Consider the following 18,144-nt stretch of genomic DNA (forward strand, 5'->3'; position numbering starts at 1 on the left):
TAGGATCACCGTGGAGAGTTGCCTGAAATTAATGGAGTACGTACCCAGGCACTCCAGTCTGACGCCCATCCATCCGAATCTCGATCTCGAAGGTGAGGAAACAAGCAACGCCGTTGGGTGTCAATCCAGTCCACCGGTCCACAGACACAACGGCGGACCTGTTTTCCCGTGCCGACCAGCCCATGAACAACCTCGTCCCTGTCAACCTCTCCACTGCTCTTCTCCATCTACTCAGGTCCCTCAAATTTCAATGATGTTAATGCTCAGCTTACTCCGTACTGCAGTGCCTGTTTCTGGCCCTGAGTTCCTGCGGAGTTCCTGATTACGATCGAGCGAATGGGCCATCGGATCGTACTGAACACTTATTCCATGCCGGCCGCGTAGCGCCAGCTTGATGCAAGGCACCTGTTCATTGAGAACACTCTGCATGCTCAGGGGCCATCGCACCGTCCCGTCTGCAAGATAGCACCTGCTATCCATTCATTACCGGAGTTGCATGAATTTACGAGGCGTCCTTGCTGTGTACCGTGAAAGCCTCTTGACTGTTGAGTCAAGGTCAGTCGCACTACCTTCGTCGTCTAATCTGGTGGTCTGAGTTGAATCGGCTCGGTTGTGGGCTTTTGAGCTCGATCAGAGCCACTTCGATTCGTGGATAGAATTTCAATTCGTCGCCTATCTCGCAGAAGCTCATTTGAACCATGTATCGGCAAACGTTGACCAGGGCAGGGCCATATCCAACCCAGCGCCTCCTGGTGGCCCCAGATCCACTGCCGGCTGATTACCTGCACTAGCAGTGGCAGGATGATAGGTCCCGAAGCCTTTTTTATCCACAGCTTGCAATGACGTCTAGATTCCAGGCCCGGATCAGAGGGGGGCATTGTTGTAGTAGCCTGGTTATGCTATCATTGACCCAGTATTATTGGGCCAACTTGAAATTACCCTTTCAGAGTCTGTTGCGTGGTGAGTGAGAATGACTACATGTCAGTAGCAGGTAGCCGGAGAACCCACCCGGGGTTATAAAGTCAGCTTCTCTCTTCCGGAGCATAGGTGTAATCACCTCGAGTATAGGCCAAATTAAGCCTAACCCTTCACCTACACTTGCTTTACCGGTTTCATTTGGTCACTTTCAATAATGAGGAACTTTGCTGCCGTTGCAGCTTTTGCTGCTGGTGCACATGCACTTGTTCCACGCGACACTACGTGCTGCTTCCATATCACAGCTTCTGGGGAGGCATCTGGTCCTATCGGCCAGCTCGATGATGGACAGAATCGTATAGGTGGTGACTTGCCGGAGGGCCAGTACTGCATCGACTCGAATGGTGGCATCACGGATGGCAGTGGACGAGGCTGCATCTTGACTCGTATGTACACTACGCCCAACAATATTGTTGACTATAAGCTCACTGGTCATCTATCACAGCTCCCACAACACAGTTTCAATGTGACCTTGGTGCCGCTCCTACGCCAGGATTCTCTATCAACTCGAACGGCGAGCTGCAATACAATGGAGTGTCAGACTTTGTCGCCTGTGAAACCGGTGAAAATGGCGAGCTCAACCTCTACACTACTGAGAGTGACGACGTCACGAACTGTGTCAACGTGCAGCTAATTGCAGACTCCTGCGCTGGCCCAGGTGGTGGTGGCGGCGGCGGCGGCTCTAGCTCTGGAATCCCTTCCTCGTCTGCCCCTATCGCCAGCCCTACTGCTTCTCCTAGCGGTCCTGGATCGGAAGGTCCTGGTCAAGAAACTAGCACAGTCCCTGTCGTCTCACCGTCTCCTAGTGGTCCAGGCTCAGAGGGTCCTGGCCAAGGTAGCACCACTGTTCCTGTTGTATCTCCCACCGCTCCTGGCTCTGAGGGTCCTGGTGTTGTTCCTACCGGTCCTGGATCTGAAGTTTCTGGTGGAGGAACTGGTACTGCGCCCGTCCCAACCGGCCCTGGATCTGAGGGACCTGGTGTTTCTCCCACTGGTCCAGGTTCTGAAGGTCCGGGTGGTGGAACTGGCACCGCACCTGTCCCAACTGGCCCAGGTTCCGAAGGTCCTGCTCCTACCGGTCCTGGATCTGAAGGCCCTGGGCAGGGTACTACAACTGAACCTGGTGTCATCCCAACTGGTGGTGGAGGTGAAGGCTGTGCTGAATGCCCTGCAACGACGACTGTGCTCACAACTGTCATCGTCCCTTGTGTTCCTTCCGGCACCGAAACACCTGGTATACCTGGAGGAGGAGAATCGAATACCCCCGGAGTTCCCCCAGGAACCGAGCCAGGACAACCTCCAAGCTCCGAGACGCCCCCAACGCAGCCTTCCGAGTCCACTGGCCCTTCGCAGCCTCCATCATCTGAGACACCCCCAACGCAGCCTTCCGAATCCGGTGGTTCTTCGCAACCCCCATCATCCGAGACTCCTCCAACACAGCCTTCCGAGTCCGGTGGTTCTTCGCAGCCCCCATCATCCGAGACTCCTCCAACTCAGCCCTCTGAGACATCCCCGCCTCAGTCTTCGCAGCCTCCTTCTACCGGCGCACCCCCTTCGCCATCAGGCTCTACCTGCCCCACTGACCTCTCTGGAGATTATGAGTTTCCTCACTTAATAATCCCTGTTGACTCTGCGTCCCCGGATAATGCACCTGGTACTTCTTACAACGGTACTGTGACTTCCACCATCTCCAGCATCTTCAACTTCGATCTTCCTGCTGCGGACGCTGGCAAGACTTGCAGCCTTGTCTTCTTGTTCCCCAAGCAAGAGGAACTTGAGACCTCAGCCTTGTCCTTCAGCGGTGACGGCGCGGTGCAGTTCGGAGCCTTGGAATCGGCTGCTAGCCAGTCCACCACTTACAACACTGCTCCAACTGTCAGCCAGGATCTTGGCACATTTACCGTCGCCCCTGGTAACTCGTACGCCATCTCCAGCTTCGAGTGCCCGGCTGGCCAGACTGTCAGCTACGAGATGACCAACGCTGGCAGCACCAACCTGGACTTCTTTGAAGACTACAACCCCTCCCCGTGAGTATTCCCAGTTCCTGAGATTTGATTTAAAACTAATATGATGACAGTATCGGTTTGTTCATCACTGTCTGTTAGACATGATCAAAATGCGAGAATTGCCCTTTTCTGAAACGCAAGACAAGGGCAATGAGGCAATGGGCTTCTTGTTGTGCAACGTAACAAAGCCTTGGACGAAGACTTCGATTTATGAACATTATTTTTTACCTTATACTTTCCTTTCGAAATAGTTACGGCTTTAATATTATCATAGCTATCTAATGCATTTTTTTTTTGCTGTGGATATCCGATTGGTCTAGACCTCTGTATTCTGCATAGAATTTGGGGCCTGAGGAATGTGTCTGCCTGCGGAAGCCTGAGGTGAACAATAGATAGGCAGCATAATTGTTCAGATTGCAATGTCTCAGGTCTCAGAACATGAAGGATGGCTATGTCTGCAGTGATCATGAACAAGCCACAAAGGCAAGAAGCTTGAGTGGGAGAGAGACGAGGAGCAGAGTAGATCACGGCCCGAATCGGCAAGTTGGTGCGACCCGCCTGGGCGAGCCTTGGGCTTTGCGAGTTGTTGCGAATCTGATTCTCTGTCATCTGAAGATCAACATGCATATTTATAGGCAAAGAGGAGCCACTCTCGCTCTCCGCGGATTGGGCGACCATCCTCCAGCCAAGATGCTTTGTTTTCAATCACTTTTCTTCTCCTGAATCTGAATTCTGAATTCTGAATTCTCACCTCTTGTGTATAAACTAACTGTCCCTCGTCGCCTGCCCTGCTCTCCCCTCCACGTGCACAATTTCCTGAATCGCTTTCGCCTCGATCCTTAATCCTGCTTTTCCGACTGAGCTCCGACCTCCAGCACCAACACTCACCCCGGATTAGCTCGACCCGCAGCGGTCTCGCACCAGATGGACCGCCTTCCTTCGAAACTCCCATTCTCCAAGCAACGGCTGCGGCCACGGGTGATAATCTCGTAAGTTTGCTATCTTTCGACCAGGTTGGTGCGATTGTGGCTAACGCTTAGTTTCCGCTAGATATATCCTGGACTATGTTATCCTTGTGTTCGTTACCTTCTCAACCAAAGCGAACGACCGAACATACTAACAATAGCCTTAGCGCCTGCGTCGTCGGTTTCTATATTCTCGACAAAGTCGAACCATATCATCAGCGCTTCTCTCTAAACAACATTTCCCTCCAGTATCCATACGCCGACCCCGAACGCATATCAATCTTCGCAGCTGTCGCTTGTTCCGGAGGAGCGCCGCTCGTGATCATTGCGATATACACTTTGTTCATTGATGGATTGTTCTCGCACAACAAGCCGATCAAGTCGGCGAGTGGGAAGAGAAAGTTCATGGGGCCATACCGCTGGAAGGATAGACTGTGGGAATTCAACTGCGGCTTCCTCGGCCTTGTGCTCTCGCAAGCAGTTTGCTTCGTCATCACACAAGCACTGAAGACTGCGTGTGGCAAGCCCAGACCGGACATTATTGCTCGGTGCCAGCCTCGTGAAGGTAGTCGAGACGCCGTCCCGTTCGGGCTGGTCGATTCGAGTATATGCACAGGTGATCCACATCTGTTGACAGATGGATTCCGTTCGTGGCCGTCAGGTATGTTGTCAAGCCCAAGTATTCTCCATGAGCTTTTGCTAACTTATTACAGGCCATAGCAGCTGTAAGCTTCCTCCTGATGCCCCCAAATTGACCGCTAACTAATCGATCCAGCTTCATTTGCCGGTCTTTTCTTCCTCTCACTCTGGATTGGCGGCAAGCTTCACATCATGGACAACAAAGGTGAAGTGTGGAAGATGTTCCTTGTTATGCTACCCAGCCTCGGCGCATCGCTCATCGCCGTTTCACGAATTATGGACGCAAGGCACCATCCGTTTGACGTGATTACCGGATCACTTCTCGGCATTCTCTGTGCGTCAATATCCTACCGCCAGTACTTCCCCTCTCTCTCCGAGCCCTGGAAAAAGGGTCGCGCCTACCCAATCCGCTCCTGGGGCACTCAGCCTACATACCCTACAGACCCCTACAACTCGCATGACAGCACCGTGGCGCTCCGAAACCCCGAGGAAGAGCGAATGCACCCGCAAGGACACGAGCAGGATACTTCTGAGGACCGCACAGAATCAATCCCTCACCCCCAGCAGTACCCGCCGTCAAATCCGTACGCCTCGAATCCTTATGCGTCCGATTTCCACCAGCGTCGTCAGCTCAATGACGGAAACTGGTCCTCGTCGAGTGAAGAAGATGTCACAAACGGGTACGAGATGCAGCAGGGGTATGCTCGAACTCAAAACCCCGGATTGGGTGGCCAACTACCCACATATGAACCAACAATGGCATATCATTCCCAGACAGCAGCACCCGCGGGAGCAGGGCCGATGCAACCAGAAGCCGCGGCGGGCATACATCCCGCCTTTCGAACGCATGATGTCTGACATCGTCCAGTTCGGCGCTAAAATCTCCCGCGGGATAGTGATATTCTATCTATCGCCCTAAATGTCACGATTAACGATCTAGATTGTTTTCATTCTGCTTAAAATGCATGGGCTCTCATCTTGGTGTATTATGTCGGAGGATTTTTCATAACCTTGCTATCTGATCTGTGTGCATGTCTGGATATTTCGGCTTGTGGTTTGGCTTGTTCTTTGTTCGCATAGACGTTCATGCATTTGCTTTCATGTACCACTATACTAGCGTTGGACTTTTCTTGCTGAAACAGCGCCTTGAGTGTCTCCGAGAAATTTGAATCTATCTCTCCCATTTTGGACTTGGGATTCTACACTTTCCTCCCCTCGTATGCTAAATTGTCCCGTGAGGAAAGTGCTCTCCCTCCATTGCCCATTAGCCTACGTAGAACTATGTAGCAGGGCCCAAGTACCAAGTCTATAAACTGGTTGAATCGATCATCCACTTATCTTTATAGTACGCGGTGGTTTGGCAATGTCAAAGGAGCTATCTGGCGACTTAGATGCATGGATTTTCTACTCCCCCCTATATGCCATAAATCGTACTCAAATTGACCATAAATCCCGAAAACACATACAATGCCGATTTTTTCGTACCCCCATTTTGCTCCTCAGGCATAATTTTCCCTCTCATCCTGCCAACTCCCCGACCCAACCCACGTATATCGACTGAACCCCGCCTTACATACCCCATCTAGATCTAGATAGCATTCACCCCCTCACTCCCCTCCATCTCCCTATAAAACCCCGCGACCAAAAACGCCAACTCAAGCGCCTGCTTCTCATTCAACCTCGGGTCACAAAATGTCGTATACCGCTCTCCCAACCCCTCCTCCGTAAGCCCACCAGCACCGCCCACACACTCCGTAACCGCCTCCCCCGTAAGCTCCAGATGCATACCGCCGAGGAAACTCCCCGCCGCGCGATGGATCTCCAGCGCCTGCTTCAATTCCGAGAGGATATTCTTGAAATCTCTCGTCTTGACGCCGGAGGGCGTGGAGTGCGTGTTCCCGTGCATTGGGTCGCATTGCCAGACAGGCAGATGGCCGGAGGATTGCACGGCGGCGATGTGCGCTGGTAGGTGGGAGGCGATCTTGGAGGCGCCGTAGCGCGAGATGAGGGTGACTTTGCCGATTTCTTTGGACGGGTTGATGGTGTCTAGGAGGGTAATCAGTTCTTCGGGGGCCATGGAGGGGCCGATTTTGATGCCGATGGGGTTGGCGATTCCACGGAAGAATTCGACGTGCGCGCCGTTTAGTTGGCGTGTGCGGTCGCCGATCCAGAGGAAGTGGGAGGAAGTTGCGTAGTGGGATTTTGAGGGTGAGGGGTTCGTGGTTGAGGCTGGGGTAGGTGCGAATGTGTGCTGTGGCGGGGATGGGTCCTTCAGTAGTCTTGTCAGACTCGTTTCGTATTCTAGGAGTAGCCCTTCGTGGCTTGTGTATACGTCCACGGTCTCGACGCCGCGATCTGTGTCGATGCCGACGGTTTGCATGAATCGGAGAGCATCTGTGACTCTCGTTACGATGCGCTCGTAGTTCTCTTTGATTGAGGGCTCAATGACGTGGCCGAGTCCCCAATCTAGTGGAGAGTGCAGGTCTGCGAGACCCGAGGACAGAGAGGCGCGCAGGTAGTTGAGGGTTGCGGCGGAGTGGAAGTAGGCGTCAACGAGGCGGGAAGGGTCCGGGCGACGAGACTCGGGCGTGGCATCGAAGCCGTTGATGTTGTCACCACGGAAGGATGGCATTTCGATGCCATTGATGGTTTCCATGGGGCTTGATCGGGGTCTGTATTAGTTAGTTTGGGGGTCTTTGCTGAAGGGTGAGGGAATGGCTTACTTAGCGAATTGTCCTGCAATCCGAGCAATGCGGACGACAGGCATATTTGCTCCTGGCAGGTATCAGTCATGGCTCTACAAGAGTATAGAGAGACATACCCCAAATCAAAACCAAGCTCATTTGGAGGAGTAGCTTGACCTTCGCCTCGATCATGTCCTGATTACAGTAATCGAATAGCTCCGCGCAATCCCCTGTGCCAGTGTTAACAATAAGCTTTTTGTGTTTGGAGATCATTGATAGTAGACATACCTCCCTGAAGAACAAAAGCCTTCCCCAGAGCCACATTCTTCAGGCTCTTCTTCAGGTTTGCAATCTACAAACTATTAGTGACTATTCATTATAATTCAAGACGCAATCTAGAGTCACAACAAACCTCTTGAGTAGTAACAAGCGGGGGAAGTTTCTCTATTTTCTCTAACGCGGACTGAACGCCCTTAGCATCGTCGTAGATAACATCTTGTTTGATGGGCTTTGATGTCCAGGCTATAGCATATGGTCAATGACCACGTACCACAAAATACCGAGACATTGAGACTCACACTTTGGGCTCCAAGCTTCCGCACTCATAGCGATCTTAGTGCTGCTGTACGATGATAGCAAACAACTGATTATAGAGAAGAGTACTCAGACTCTCAAAGTCGTCAATTGAGCGCCGTCGTTGTGCTCGTGGCTACTGAGTCAAAATGGCGGTCAGCGACGCAACGGGAGAAAAGCCACTTCTCAAGAACAATAATACAGGCAGATATAACCGTGAGAAACTCTTTGTTTTGATAATAGTGGGATGAATCATGCAGAGAAAAGAAGTCGAGGTCTTCAGTTCGGTTATTTGCGGCCTGAGTCACAGTCATGTGACCGCGGATATTTCACTTCAAAACCAAGTATACAGAATACAGAATCTACCAGCTGCCTCAGGAGCTCTGACTATAAAAACACAGAACAGATGGGTATATTCGAATAAATATACTATCAAAACAAGTCCAGAGCCACTTCCGCAAAGAGGGTATAACATAAATCACCAACAATAGCCGCCCAATGCACAAATACAGATCAACAAACCAATCACTCCAGAAGTGGACTCCCAATGCTAGGCTTGAATGCTAGACTTTTGCGTCTAGCAGCCTCCAATCTAGCCTTCAACTGCCGGGAGGGCGCATCGACCGATGCGGTTTTCGAAAAGAGCCCCTGCTGCGTTTGCTTTGGGGGACAGGTCTGCTGAACAAGCTTTGACCGCTGAGAGAGGTAGAAGGGGGTGGCGGGGGATATGCCGATACTGTCAAGGTTGTAGCCAAGGGAAGCGGCGCTGGGCGTCCGTGGAGTCTGCCAGTATTTCTGGTCTCCTTCGGTGTGGCCCGGGCCGTACTTTGGGGTGCCTTCCGGTGATGACCGGTCGTCAGGAAGAGGAGTTGTGCTCCTAATGGGATTCCCGGCGGCTGCAGACGGTCTGCGGTTTGAAGATGGTCCGGCCACACCAGACTTAACTAGTGTTCCATTGACGTTGCTCAATGCTCGAGGCTCCATGCTCTTGCGACGTTTCGCGCCGCCACGAGGGATGATCGAGCTGTCAACGGCGTATGGTGCCTCGTCGAGCCATTCGTTCTTACGCTCGCAGCTGCACAGGTTAGAATCATTCCGTACGAGATGATGACATGACTTACTCTAGGACCCATCCAACACCCACACACTTGACTACCCCGGCCGCCTGCCTAACCTTCTCCAATGTCCGGACACCGCCATCTTTAAAGACCACGTGGGTAATGCCAATTCTGTTGTTGACAGCAGCCGCACTTTCCTCGGGTGACACGCTCACTCGTGGGTTCCACGACCAATTCCTGATGCATTTAGCTCCCATCTGCTGCAGTACCTCGATGAAGATGCCGCTGGCGTCCTCTCCCTCTGTGGTATGGACATCAACGTAGACAACAGCGCCACTTAGGCATTGGCTATACGCCGCGACCTGTTTGCGAGGTGTCTTTGAAGGACTTGCTGAGCGCAAGGGCGTACGCGCGCGCTGGGGTTGTTGAGCTTCGACAGCCTTTTTCAGGACCTGCTTAGCTGGAGACTTCCGCGCCGAACCATATGATAGCCGGGGCGACTTGCGATGAGGTGAATCCGCAATACGCCTCACGGCAGCGGGGAGAGTAAAGTCACGGAGTCTAGGAGAAGATCGTACAGGAGAAGTGATTGAAAGTGAGCGCCCACGCTTGCGGGAGATTTTCAAGGGGGAAATCTGGCCCTCGGGTTTCAGGGGCACCTTTGAGACCGTATGGTATGTCTGCGTCTGCAAAGCTGGATTCTTTGCAGGCGTTGCAGGTAGGGGGAGAGACGTGCCATTTTCTTTCTCGTCTTCTGGTGATTCGAGAGTAGGGTAAGTCGCTCGTCCAAAATGCTCCTTCTCCACTTCATCGTTTTGGGCCGCTTCTTCTAATGGTTGAGGTGCATCAGTGATTTCTTCATCCCCTAATCCTGTCATAGGACGTCTGGTAGAACCTCTAAAGTCCGGCTCTGCAATGTTTTCCGCCAACATATCTTCCGTGTCCTCATGGATCTCGGGCGCCGGGGTAGTGGGTATTTCCATGTGCGCGCGAGGCTTGGTAGAGAAAGTAGGAGCGTTCGCAAAAATATCAGTCTTTGGTGCACGAGGTGTGATGCTTGACACATCACTGGATCTACCAGACAAAGAGAAAACACCCCTGCGACGTGGCCGTCCGGTCTCCTCTTTGGCAGGACTGCTGGCCTTCCATTGGCTAAGCTGCTCGGCGAGCAACGTAAAGCGTGGACCTCTACTTGGTTGTGATGGTTGCTGTGGCTCCTCCTCGTCAGCCTGGATAGCCTGCTCTGGAGATTCGGGGGACGTAGAATTGTCGAGTGTATCGCCCTGGTGCTCCTCCAAGAGTTCGGCACTGTCTTGAGTCTCTTCAACGGAAGGTGTTGTCGGTTCACAGTCGTCGACGCATGGTAGACTTGGCGCCCAGTGCGTCAAAAGGAAGTTCATAAATGGCGTATCCTCGGCTTCATCGATCTCATAGGGCTGAATCGGACCAGTGTCAGTCATATCATCTCCAGGCTGACCAACGAGGGTCGGCTCGTCATTGAGGCCTGCATGGGTCGTGACATTATCTTCATTAGCCAGGTCCTCTTCTTCAGAAACAGCGCTTTCGTTATCAACATCCAGATAGGCAACAGTGGTATCTCCCGCTTGAGCATCTCTTATTGGAGAACTCTCCGTGAAGACATCCTCGAAACCGTCGAGGAAACTGTGTCGAAACGAGGGTAATCCCTCGTCTCTGGCGCCCTCCATGTCCGAATCTTCATCATGCACCTCTTCCTGTCCTTGTTTATGCTCTGGCTCCTCAATATCATCTTGTGGCGTTGTGCTCTCCTCTTCTTCAAGGTCGTATTCGGCCGCTGGCTCAAAGTCAATTTCTTCAACTTCTGCATCAGCCTGCCTTGCCAAGTCCTCGGCTTCTTGCATTGTATGCGCTAGGTCTTTAGCAAGGTAGTCGACATCAAAGGGAGAAACTTCATCTTCTTCGTCGTCTTCAGACAGCTCATGCTCATGATCCTGTCCGCTAGACTCGGTGCTATGGTCAGATTGGGCCTCTTCCTCTTCCTCGGCATACTCGACTGCTCGAGCAGGACTATCTTCAGGCGTTAACCTCGCGTCAGCCTCCTCAGAAGGCTCATCGTTCTCAAAATCCATTGCGTTTTCAGAATTATGGGCTCTGAGGGGCGATTCATCGTACATCGACACAGTCTCATCATCACTCTCAGTATCCACCGCTTGTCGAGTCTCTTTCGATAGGGAAGACGGTACGCGGGTCAGAGAGCTTTTGAATGGAGTGCTGACCTTCTTCGCGGGGCTCATGAGCAGGTTAGTCTTGAACGGAGTCGAGGCTTGTTCGGCAGGCTGTTGTGACATGAAGGATGCGCCGAAAATGCCCTTCTTCGGAGATGTCTTCAAAGGCGAATTGTGGCCTGGCGTGAAGTTCGGCTGTGAAATCTTGTCTCCCTCCCGACCAAAAAGGCTTCCTCGTGCAGGTGTTCCCAAGTTGGCCTTTCTTGCGGACGCCCTAAGAGGAGAATTCTGTGTCGGAGTTGACTCCGGCCGGGCGAGTGGTTTGATACTGTCATTGAACGATAACCCACCACGTTTCGGGGTCTCTTTCAGCGTGAAATGGAAGGGTGATGGCGGAGGGCGGCGGGCAGGGCTAGACATGTATAGAGAGTCGCCAAAGTCGAAGGATTTCGGAGGTGGAAGAGCGGGTTCGCCATTCTCGTCAAATGCTTTAGAGGCCTTGTTTGGTGTGAAGTTGATCCTCCGCACCGGAGAGCCGAAACCAGACATACCATTGCCACGTTTTTGGGGCGAGTGCACCACGAGCTTAATATCATCTTTCTCGCAGTTCAGCTCATCATCCTCGCCATCAGAGCTTGCGTAGGCCGATAAGCCTTTCGCAACCTGTCTATCCTTCTTCGGTGACAAAGGCTTAGCACCACCCTTCTTAGCGGCGGCCGGCTTGCGGCCCCTCGTTGACGCCGCAGGAGCTTTGCGGACAGGCTTAGCGCCCATTCCCTCCTGAACCTTAGCAACAACAGTGCCTCTCCTCCGTCGGGTTGTCGGGGCCGGCTCCTGGCCGATATCGTCCTCCTCATCAGAGTCCACCAATTCCTGAAACGTAACCTTCTTTTTCTTCGCCGGCCCCCGTAACAAAGATGATCCCGTCGAAATGAAAATCTCCGTCGGTCCCTGCTGCGACGACGAAAAGTCATCACTATCTTGCAACCTCGCATTCCTCCTCGTATTCTCCTTCAGAATATCTTCATCAGACGCAGTCTTCGCAGCCGACGCCTTCGGTCGTCCCCTCGGCCTCCCCGCCGCCGCCTTCGTAGTCCCAGCCTTTGGTCTCCCCGCCCTCTTCTTCGGCGCATCAGAAGGTGCAAGCTCATCATCATCATTCTCACTTTCACTATCATTGTTCACAGCCGCGGCGGCAGGTTTTCTCCCTCGACCGGTCGCACTCTTCGTCTTCGGTGCTGACGCCGCTGTCTTCCCTCGACTCTTATGCTCAATAACCCCAATCTCATCCTCTGTGTCCTCCTCCGACTCCCACTCCTCCGACGGACTCGACTGCGTTACCGCGGCCCGCGCATTTTTCTTCTTCGCCTCCGCAGCTGTGCCCTTCGGTGTCTTGGCGCCTGCTCTGCTCGTTTTCGCGCTCGTAGAGCCCTTCGCTCGGCCTCGCGTGGCGCGTTTCGTCGGTTTGGGCGGTGACTGCGGGATGACCGCTGCTCGGGCCATTGTGTAGTATAGTGTGTCGTATCACTGGCGGTACCAGTTGGGCGTCTCGGTCGGGTATTTGCTTGAGTTGTGTTGTATTTGGTCGCGGTTAGAGGGAGTCGAATGTCGTTAACCTGCAATCGCTCATCGTGTGGCGCGTGTTGTGGCGGATAAGCGGGACACGATGCGGATGTGTTAGAGGGCGTATGCAAGATTGGAAATTATTATTAGTGTAGAAGGAGGTGGTCGGCCGTCGCGTACTGTCGCTTTGCTTTGTGTCGTCTGTTGTCGTTGGCTTGCAGCAAGCACACATCATCGGGCCGAGCGGAGATCAGTCAATGCGTGAGGTGTTTGTCGCGGGTTGCTTATTTGGGAGTGTCACGTGATGGTTGTCTATGGCAACGGTGGCTTGCAGCTGCCAGCCCTCCGTCGCTTCGAACCATGTTTGCCGGCCCCGCGGGTAAAGTCAATCTAAGCTCTCATAATTATTTTATACTTAGTAGTCTATGCACAGATTATATTGTCAATAAGAGGTGATCGAGTGTGATGCTCGTATATTCTCTCATAATATCAAGATCCAAAATGCGACTATAGATAAGAAAGCCAAGCAATGTGTATATATGTATATGTACATAGAAAACGACCCCTCAATCCTTATATAATCTAAACCATGGTGATGAGGGCAATGCTGGCAGCAACTACAGTAGACAGCATTGTGGGGAAGACACCGGAAGCAGCGTTGTCGTCGGTCTCCAAGACGGTAGCCGGGGCATAATCAGCAGGCGTGGTGGTGTTGGTCGTTCCATCCCAGCAGTACTTGTTGAAGCACTGTGTGCAGATGTCGGGAACCTGTTCGTTGGTGCGGTCGAAAGAGCGGCTGAGAATAGCACAGCCGACGCAGGCGGACCAGTCGGCATCACTGGTGCTGTTACCCATGGTCACGACATCGTATCCGTTCTGGATGGTCTTGTCCCGATCTTCTTCAGAGTAGCTGAGCGGGAGGTCGAAAGTGGACCAGTTGGAGAGGAAGCTGTAAGGGCTGTTGGGCAGGTAAACAACCAGAGGAGCCGTGGTGTTTGTGCTGTTGCAGCCGAAGAAAGTAGGGCGAGCGTTCAGTCCCTGGTTAACGAAGGTGTTTTGGTCCGGTACAGCAGGGAATTCAGTTCCGTTACCAATACCCGTAGTGTTCAAGCTACGCTCGTAGGTCGCAACCATGGCAGTGCCGTTAGGCCAGTTAAACTCAGTATCCGCAGAAGAGTCCACCGCGAAGATAACGTCGACATGGCGGTTCGGCTGGATCAGAGGGTGCAGAGGAATGTTCTGAAGATCCTCGCCACCATCGACAACGTCGAGGTTAGGCTCGTGGGCGTACGCGGAATACTCCGGCAACCAACCATAGAATGGGTTGGGAGAGTACACAGCAATATCATTGTCAGCTTCACCAATCTCTGCGAGAACATTGGTGATGACTTCGGTCAAGAAGTCCGGGAGGCCAGTGTCGTTAACTTGAAGGAAGAACTGGTTGAACAGACTAGAGGAAGTGCCCATCACGAACCCAGCATTGTCAAAACCGCGAACACAGCTCTCATTTCGAGGGATGGAGCCGTTGACGAAGCGCGAACCGAGATACTCAACTGGCGCAAAACCAAAAACGGTAGGATCGAAACTGCCAAACTCCCAGGGGTTGAATTCATAGACAGTCGCGTTACCGCCAATCACCAGCTCGCCGGGGAATCGACCATCAGCAACTAGGATAGGCAGAGGCATATTGGCATCCTTGAACTCGTCCGACAGAGCAAGGGACGACCAGGTATAGGAGGCACCACCGCGAGACCCATTGATAAGCTGGTAAGACAGCGCACGGCCCCTAGTCAACATCATCAGCAAGAAGTCCTCCTAGCACCGTACGAGAATGGATAGCTTACCAGTAATCCGTGATGGAAGTTTCATAGCCAGCATCGCCCTTATCTTGAACATCCTCGTAAATGTCTCTGAAATAGCTGGCGGAATCAAGAATCTGAAGACCACCCTCATCCGGACCCTCAAAGATAGAGTTCTGGAATTGCCAAACAGCGCCATCCTCAGTCGTCTGCAGCGACGAGATGGTGGTAAAGTTGTTCAAGTACATGGAACCGACCAGCCAACCACCACCACTGAGACCGGCAAGGTACGTCGCGGATTGCAACAAACCACCCAGCTGACCATCGGCAGTGGAGTTTTCTGTGCGGCTGTCAAAAGCCTTGATGGCTCCAGCACCGTTCATCAAAGCACGGTATCCTCCACCGGAGACCGCAATTCCAATGTTGGGCAGATTAGAGGAGTTGCTGCCAATTCGCTCGAGATATCCGACCGCGTCGAAGTTGCCAACGCTAACATGGCCGAAGAAGTCACTTAAAGCGGACTGAGTCTTCTCGCGACGGGTGTCGAGCCATGAGGTTTCGTTTTGCGAAAGCCGCGTCGCAAGACGAATCTCGGGTCGATTTGAAGGGCAGCTGACGTTCGCGGGAGTGTATCCGTCGGGGGCATTTGGGAATGATCGCTCAATAAGGGCGACTTCTTTAGTGATGTCGAGAGAGCTTGATGCTGCGCCTGTACAATATGCGGGTTAATTAAGGTCGGCAACACGTGCAATGCGCGAAAAGGGGTACGTACCGGACAGCAACCCTGCCAGGGCGAGCACTGATGTCGTCGTCTTCATCTTGTTTACCGCTAAAGGCTACCTGCGCGCGTTGGTAGCAGAAGGACAAGACCTCCTAAGACAGATGTAGGGGAAGAGAAAGCGCAGTAGCCTCACAGACCAGGACAAAGAATCCAGGTGAGATGCGAGGCTGATCGGCCGATTTAAGATGAAGGGGGTGGATCTTCAGCAGCAAAGCCATGCTAACGGGTCTCGGTAGCCAAGGGCGCCCAAACTGCTAAGATCACAGCTGAGTGGGCCAACCTCATGAACTATGGAACGTCATTGGTATGAAAAGACGGTTCATGATATCAGAGTGCAGGGGGATCCGGCACATCCGCCGCAGATGGGCTGAAGCAAGGAGAGTGCTGGTTTGTTGTGGTTGGCAGAGTGGATGCGCAGGCAGTGTTTTCTCTCAGAGATACTTGTCTGTCGCGAATCAGCGCACAGTGTTTGAATCGCCGATCTCGATAGCTCATCTTTTGTCTGAACTTTTGGATGAGCATTGTGGCTTGGACTGCACAGTGGGCCAAGGAAACAACATCATCAGGATGCATGGCCAGCGCTGAACCAAGAAAATCAGGCTCCAGAGTTATTTTCTGCTCGAAGCTCTCGAATTATGACCATAAGCCGTACCATTCTCGCCGTCAGCCAGAATGTTGTGGGTCGGTGAGAATTCAGGATACTCGCGAGACTCGGTACGGTGCACAAGAACACGAGTACGAGGAGCCGCGGAGCCCGGATTACTGTACAAAGTTCTACGGATGCCACGGACCAGACAAGAAACGATTTTATGCGGGCACAACAGGCATCCTCCGGGGTAACTGCACAATTCTCCTCCGAGGTAATAAATTCTCATGTCGAACCAAATTGATCAAAGGTATAATTATAGAAGACAAGGCCGCCGTCAGCTGAGTCCTGACATGTACTACTACGACTACTACTACTACTTAGATAGGTAGTTATTTCGGCAAGCGTGGCTGTGACTACTGTACATGGAACACTCAGCCCTTCAGCCCTGCCACCGGGAGGTACTTCATTTCTAGGAATCCTTCTCGACCTCTTCATACATCACATCCGTTCTCATCGTGTACTTGGTTCCCCGAAATACTGAATCCCCACTATGCATCAGCTCGCTTTGCTGGAAGACAAGCACCGACCCCGCCTTCGGAAACACCCTTACATGCCTCTCCTTCTCCTCAAGTCGGGGCAGGAAGGACGTCGCACCTCCCAGTAACTTTCCCTCCAAATCTGCATTGGCACCAGTCGTGCTCTGCAAGCCTGTTGCTTCATCCTCAATCGCTCGCTTCAACTCCTTAATATCCTGCTCCCCATCGCCATTCAGGTAAAGATGCACCGTAAAATACGACCGCTCCTTCCGATCAGGAGTCGTATAGTTTGCATCCCAGTGAGGTCGAAAATATTCGCCTCCAACATACTTCAAGAACCGCAGTCGCTCATTCAGCCCCGTGATCTGGTAAGTGCGGTTTCGGCCTCTCAGCCCCGTAACCAGTGGTCTATTTTCAAGCCGGTCGATGCCCATTTCTTGCAGGAAAGGGAGCAGTCGGGCTTGGATTTTGCCCGCTAGTTCGGGGGTGTCGAAGATGATTCGGCTGCATTTACGCGACTCTGTAGAGAGCTTCTGCTTGCCATTGCCTACGTTGATGAGCGCGGGCTCCCAGGCGTCTGACTTGTTGTCGCTGGATGCGCTAGCCTCAGCTAAACGAAGGAGCTCCTTGCATTCTGTTTCAGTGAATGCGTTGTCGATAATCGCGGCGAACCATCGCTTGTATTCGGGGAGTGGTGGGTCGGTGGTTGTAAAGTCGATGACCCGGTAAGAGGCGTTCACAGGGGCCTTGGGGGGGAGGAAATCTTGAGAAGCTTCGAATGGCATGATTGCTGAATTGAAGGAGTTTTAGGACCTGAAGAGTTGACTTGAAGGGTTTCTTGAATTCTTCTGATATATATGTTTTGTCACGCGAGATGCGGCTGAGACTTGGGTTGGACCAACGAGAGTGGAATGATTTGGCTTGGTAGTCTACCTAACCACATAGTTACTAGGCAACCGCTGAAGTTGAGGCAATAATGAAGTTATAAAATAACAAAATTTGTTGACAGATGTGTGAAAAGACAAATCTACAGTGTACTAGGTTTATCACTTGATATATTTAATAGTTCTAAGCAATAACTGAGAGGGGTTTAATCTTTGCATGATATTTTCATAATTGCTGGCTTTAATAGACCATCACACTGCTGACTGACTCTCAGCATTCCCTGAGCATATTTCCATGAACCTAGTACTTTGTCGCAGCTCTGCATACAGCTCGCATGCACAGTACTCAATAGACCACGATAGCCGGACTTCTTTCTAGCGTCAGATATCGTTAAATGAAGCCGCCCTAATAGATTCGACCTCTCCATCTTGTTCCTGTACAGTAGAGAGATGGATGGCTGTGTACCTGACTAGGTAGGTTGGTTGGACGTCCTGGGCAGACAAAGAAATAAAAGAAAGACTGACAGGAGCCCAGCTTGCTTTTATTACCACCCCCTACTTCGCTTCTCGGTAATGGCTCTTCTCCTTGAGTCCGCTTACTTTCTTGTACGGGCGCTGCTTTACGCTCAAGAGACCAGATTTGATACCTCACTAGAGGTTGAACGTTGAACAGAGCCGATCTCCGGAACTATTAGAGTGCCCCCTCAAGCAAAAACAGCCAACCCTCTCAAAGTGATACCCAAGTACAGCAGGCTTTGGAAGAATGAAATTGGCAAATGAGACAAGTTAGCTGTACCTGGTTCCGTGATGAGGGAGTGTTTCCAAGCGATATGTTCAAACGCCAGCACCAGCTAGCATATGGACATGAAGTATCCAATACAAAATATT

At 52.1% G+C, this 18,144-nt stretch overlaps 6 protein-coding genes across 6 annotated transcripts; 1 reads left to right on the forward strand and 5 right to left on the reverse strand.

Annotated features, from left to right (window-relative positions):
- Window positions 1–1,340: 1,340 nt before the first annotated feature.
- BJY04DRAFT_179905 (uncharacterized protein) lies at window positions 1,341–2,457 on the reverse strand. Its single transcript, XM_073709973.1, has one exon. It carries the CDS (start codon window positions 2,172–2,174, stop codon window positions 1,740–1,742), a length of 435 nt encoding a protein of 144 aa, XP_073575344.1. The 5' UTR covers window positions 2,175–2,457; the 3' UTR covers window positions 1,341–1,739.
- Window positions 2,458–3,905: 1,448 nt separating this feature from the next.
- BJY04DRAFT_214328 (phosphatase PAP2 family protein) lies at window positions 3,906–5,443 on the forward strand (the record flags this gene model as incomplete). Its single annotated transcript, XM_073715189.1, has 5 exons — window positions 3,906–3,970; window positions 4,032–4,058; window positions 4,114–4,607; window positions 4,660–4,671; window positions 4,722–5,443. 5 exons carry the CDS (start codon window positions 3,906–3,908, stop codon window positions 5,441–5,443), a joined length of 1,320 nt encoding a protein of 439 aa, XP_073575345.1.
- Window positions 5,444–5,816: 373 nt separating this feature from the next.
- BJY04DRAFT_179907 (3-deoxy-7-phosphoheptulonate synthase class II) lies at window positions 5,817–8,086 on the reverse strand. Its single transcript, XM_073709974.1, has 6 exons — window positions 7,848–8,086; window positions 7,682–7,791; window positions 7,558–7,621; window positions 7,407–7,499; window positions 7,309–7,360; window positions 5,817–7,257 (listed from the first exon to the last, which is right to left on the reverse strand). Exons 1-6 carry the CDS (start codon window positions 7,873–7,875, stop codon window positions 6,174–6,176), a joined length of 1,431 nt encoding a protein of 476 aa, XP_073575346.1. The 5' UTR covers window positions 7,876–8,086; the 3' UTR covers window positions 5,817–6,173.
- Window positions 8,087–8,367: 281 nt separating this feature from the next.
- On the reverse strand, window positions 8,368–12,607 carry BJY04DRAFT_214330 (uncharacterized protein; the record flags this gene model as incomplete). Its single annotated transcript, XM_073715190.1, has 2 exons — window positions 8,368–8,917; window positions 8,964–12,607. The coding sequence occupies 2 exons, from the start codon at window positions 12,605–12,607 to the stop codon at window positions 8,368–8,370; spliced, it is 4,194 nt and encodes a 1,397-aa protein (XP_073575347.1).
- Window positions 12,608–13,094: 487 nt separating this feature from the next.
- On the reverse strand, window positions 13,095–15,416 carry BJY04DRAFT_135621 (lysophospholipase family protein). The gene is made up of 3 exons (XM_073708573.1): window positions 15,239–15,416; window positions 14,512–15,175; window positions 13,095–14,453 (listed from the first exon to the last, which is right to left on the reverse strand). Exons 1-3 carry the CDS (start codon window positions 15,282–15,284, stop codon window positions 13,250–13,252), a joined length of 1,914 nt encoding a protein of 637 aa, XP_073575348.1. The 5' UTR covers window positions 15,285–15,416; the 3' UTR covers window positions 13,095–13,249.
- Window positions 15,417–16,242: 826 nt separating this feature from the next.
- BJY04DRAFT_135632 (uncharacterized protein) lies at window positions 16,243–17,310 on the reverse strand. Its single transcript, XM_073708574.1, has one exon. The coding sequence runs from the start codon at window positions 17,155–17,157 to the stop codon at window positions 16,306–16,308; it is 852 nt and encodes a 283-aa protein (XP_073575349.1). The 5' UTR covers window positions 17,158–17,310; the 3' UTR covers window positions 16,243–16,305.
- Window positions 17,311–18,144: the final 834 nt, after the last annotated feature.

Source organism: Aspergillus karnatakaensis (assembly GCF_047715665.1).
Source record: "Aspergillus karnatakaensis strain CBS 102800 unplaced genomic scaffold BJY04scaffold_6, whole genome shotgun sequence".
Taxonomy (NCBI): domain Eukaryota; kingdom Fungi; phylum Ascomycota; class Eurotiomycetes; order Eurotiales; family Aspergillaceae; genus Aspergillus; species Aspergillus karnatakaensis.

Coding starts and splice junctions, on each gene's coding strand:
- BJY04DRAFT_179907 (XM_073709974.1), bottom strand. CDS start 7,875: ATGAGTGCGGAAGCTTGGAGCCCAAAGT. Junction 7,792..7,847: donor GGAAGCTTGGAGCCCAAAGT/GTGAGTCTCAAT, acceptor CATATGCTATAG/CCTGGACATCAAAGCCCATC. Junction 7,258..7,308: donor ATTGCAGGACAATTCGCTAA/GTAAGCCATTCC, acceptor TAACTAATACAG/ACCCCGATCAAGCCCCATGG.
- BJY04DRAFT_179905 (XM_073709973.1), bottom strand. CDS start 2,174: ATGACAGTTGTGAGCACAGTCGTCGTTGCAGGGCATTCAGCACAGCCT.
- BJY04DRAFT_135632 (XM_073708574.1), bottom strand. CDS start 17,157: ATGCCATTCGAAGCTTCTCAAGATTTCCTCCCCCCCAAGGCCCCTGTG.
- BJY04DRAFT_135621 (XM_073708573.1), bottom strand. CDS start 15,284: ATGAAGACGACGACATCAGTGCTCGCCCTGGCAGGGTTGCTGTCCG. Junction 15,176..15,238: donor CCTGGCAGGGTTGCTGTCCG/GTACGTACCCCT, acceptor CATATTGTACAG/GCGCAGCATCAAGCTCTCTC. Junction 14,454..14,511: donor ACTTCCATCACGGATTACTG/GTAAGCTATCCA, acceptor GATGTTGACTAG/GGGCCGTGCGCTGTCTTACC.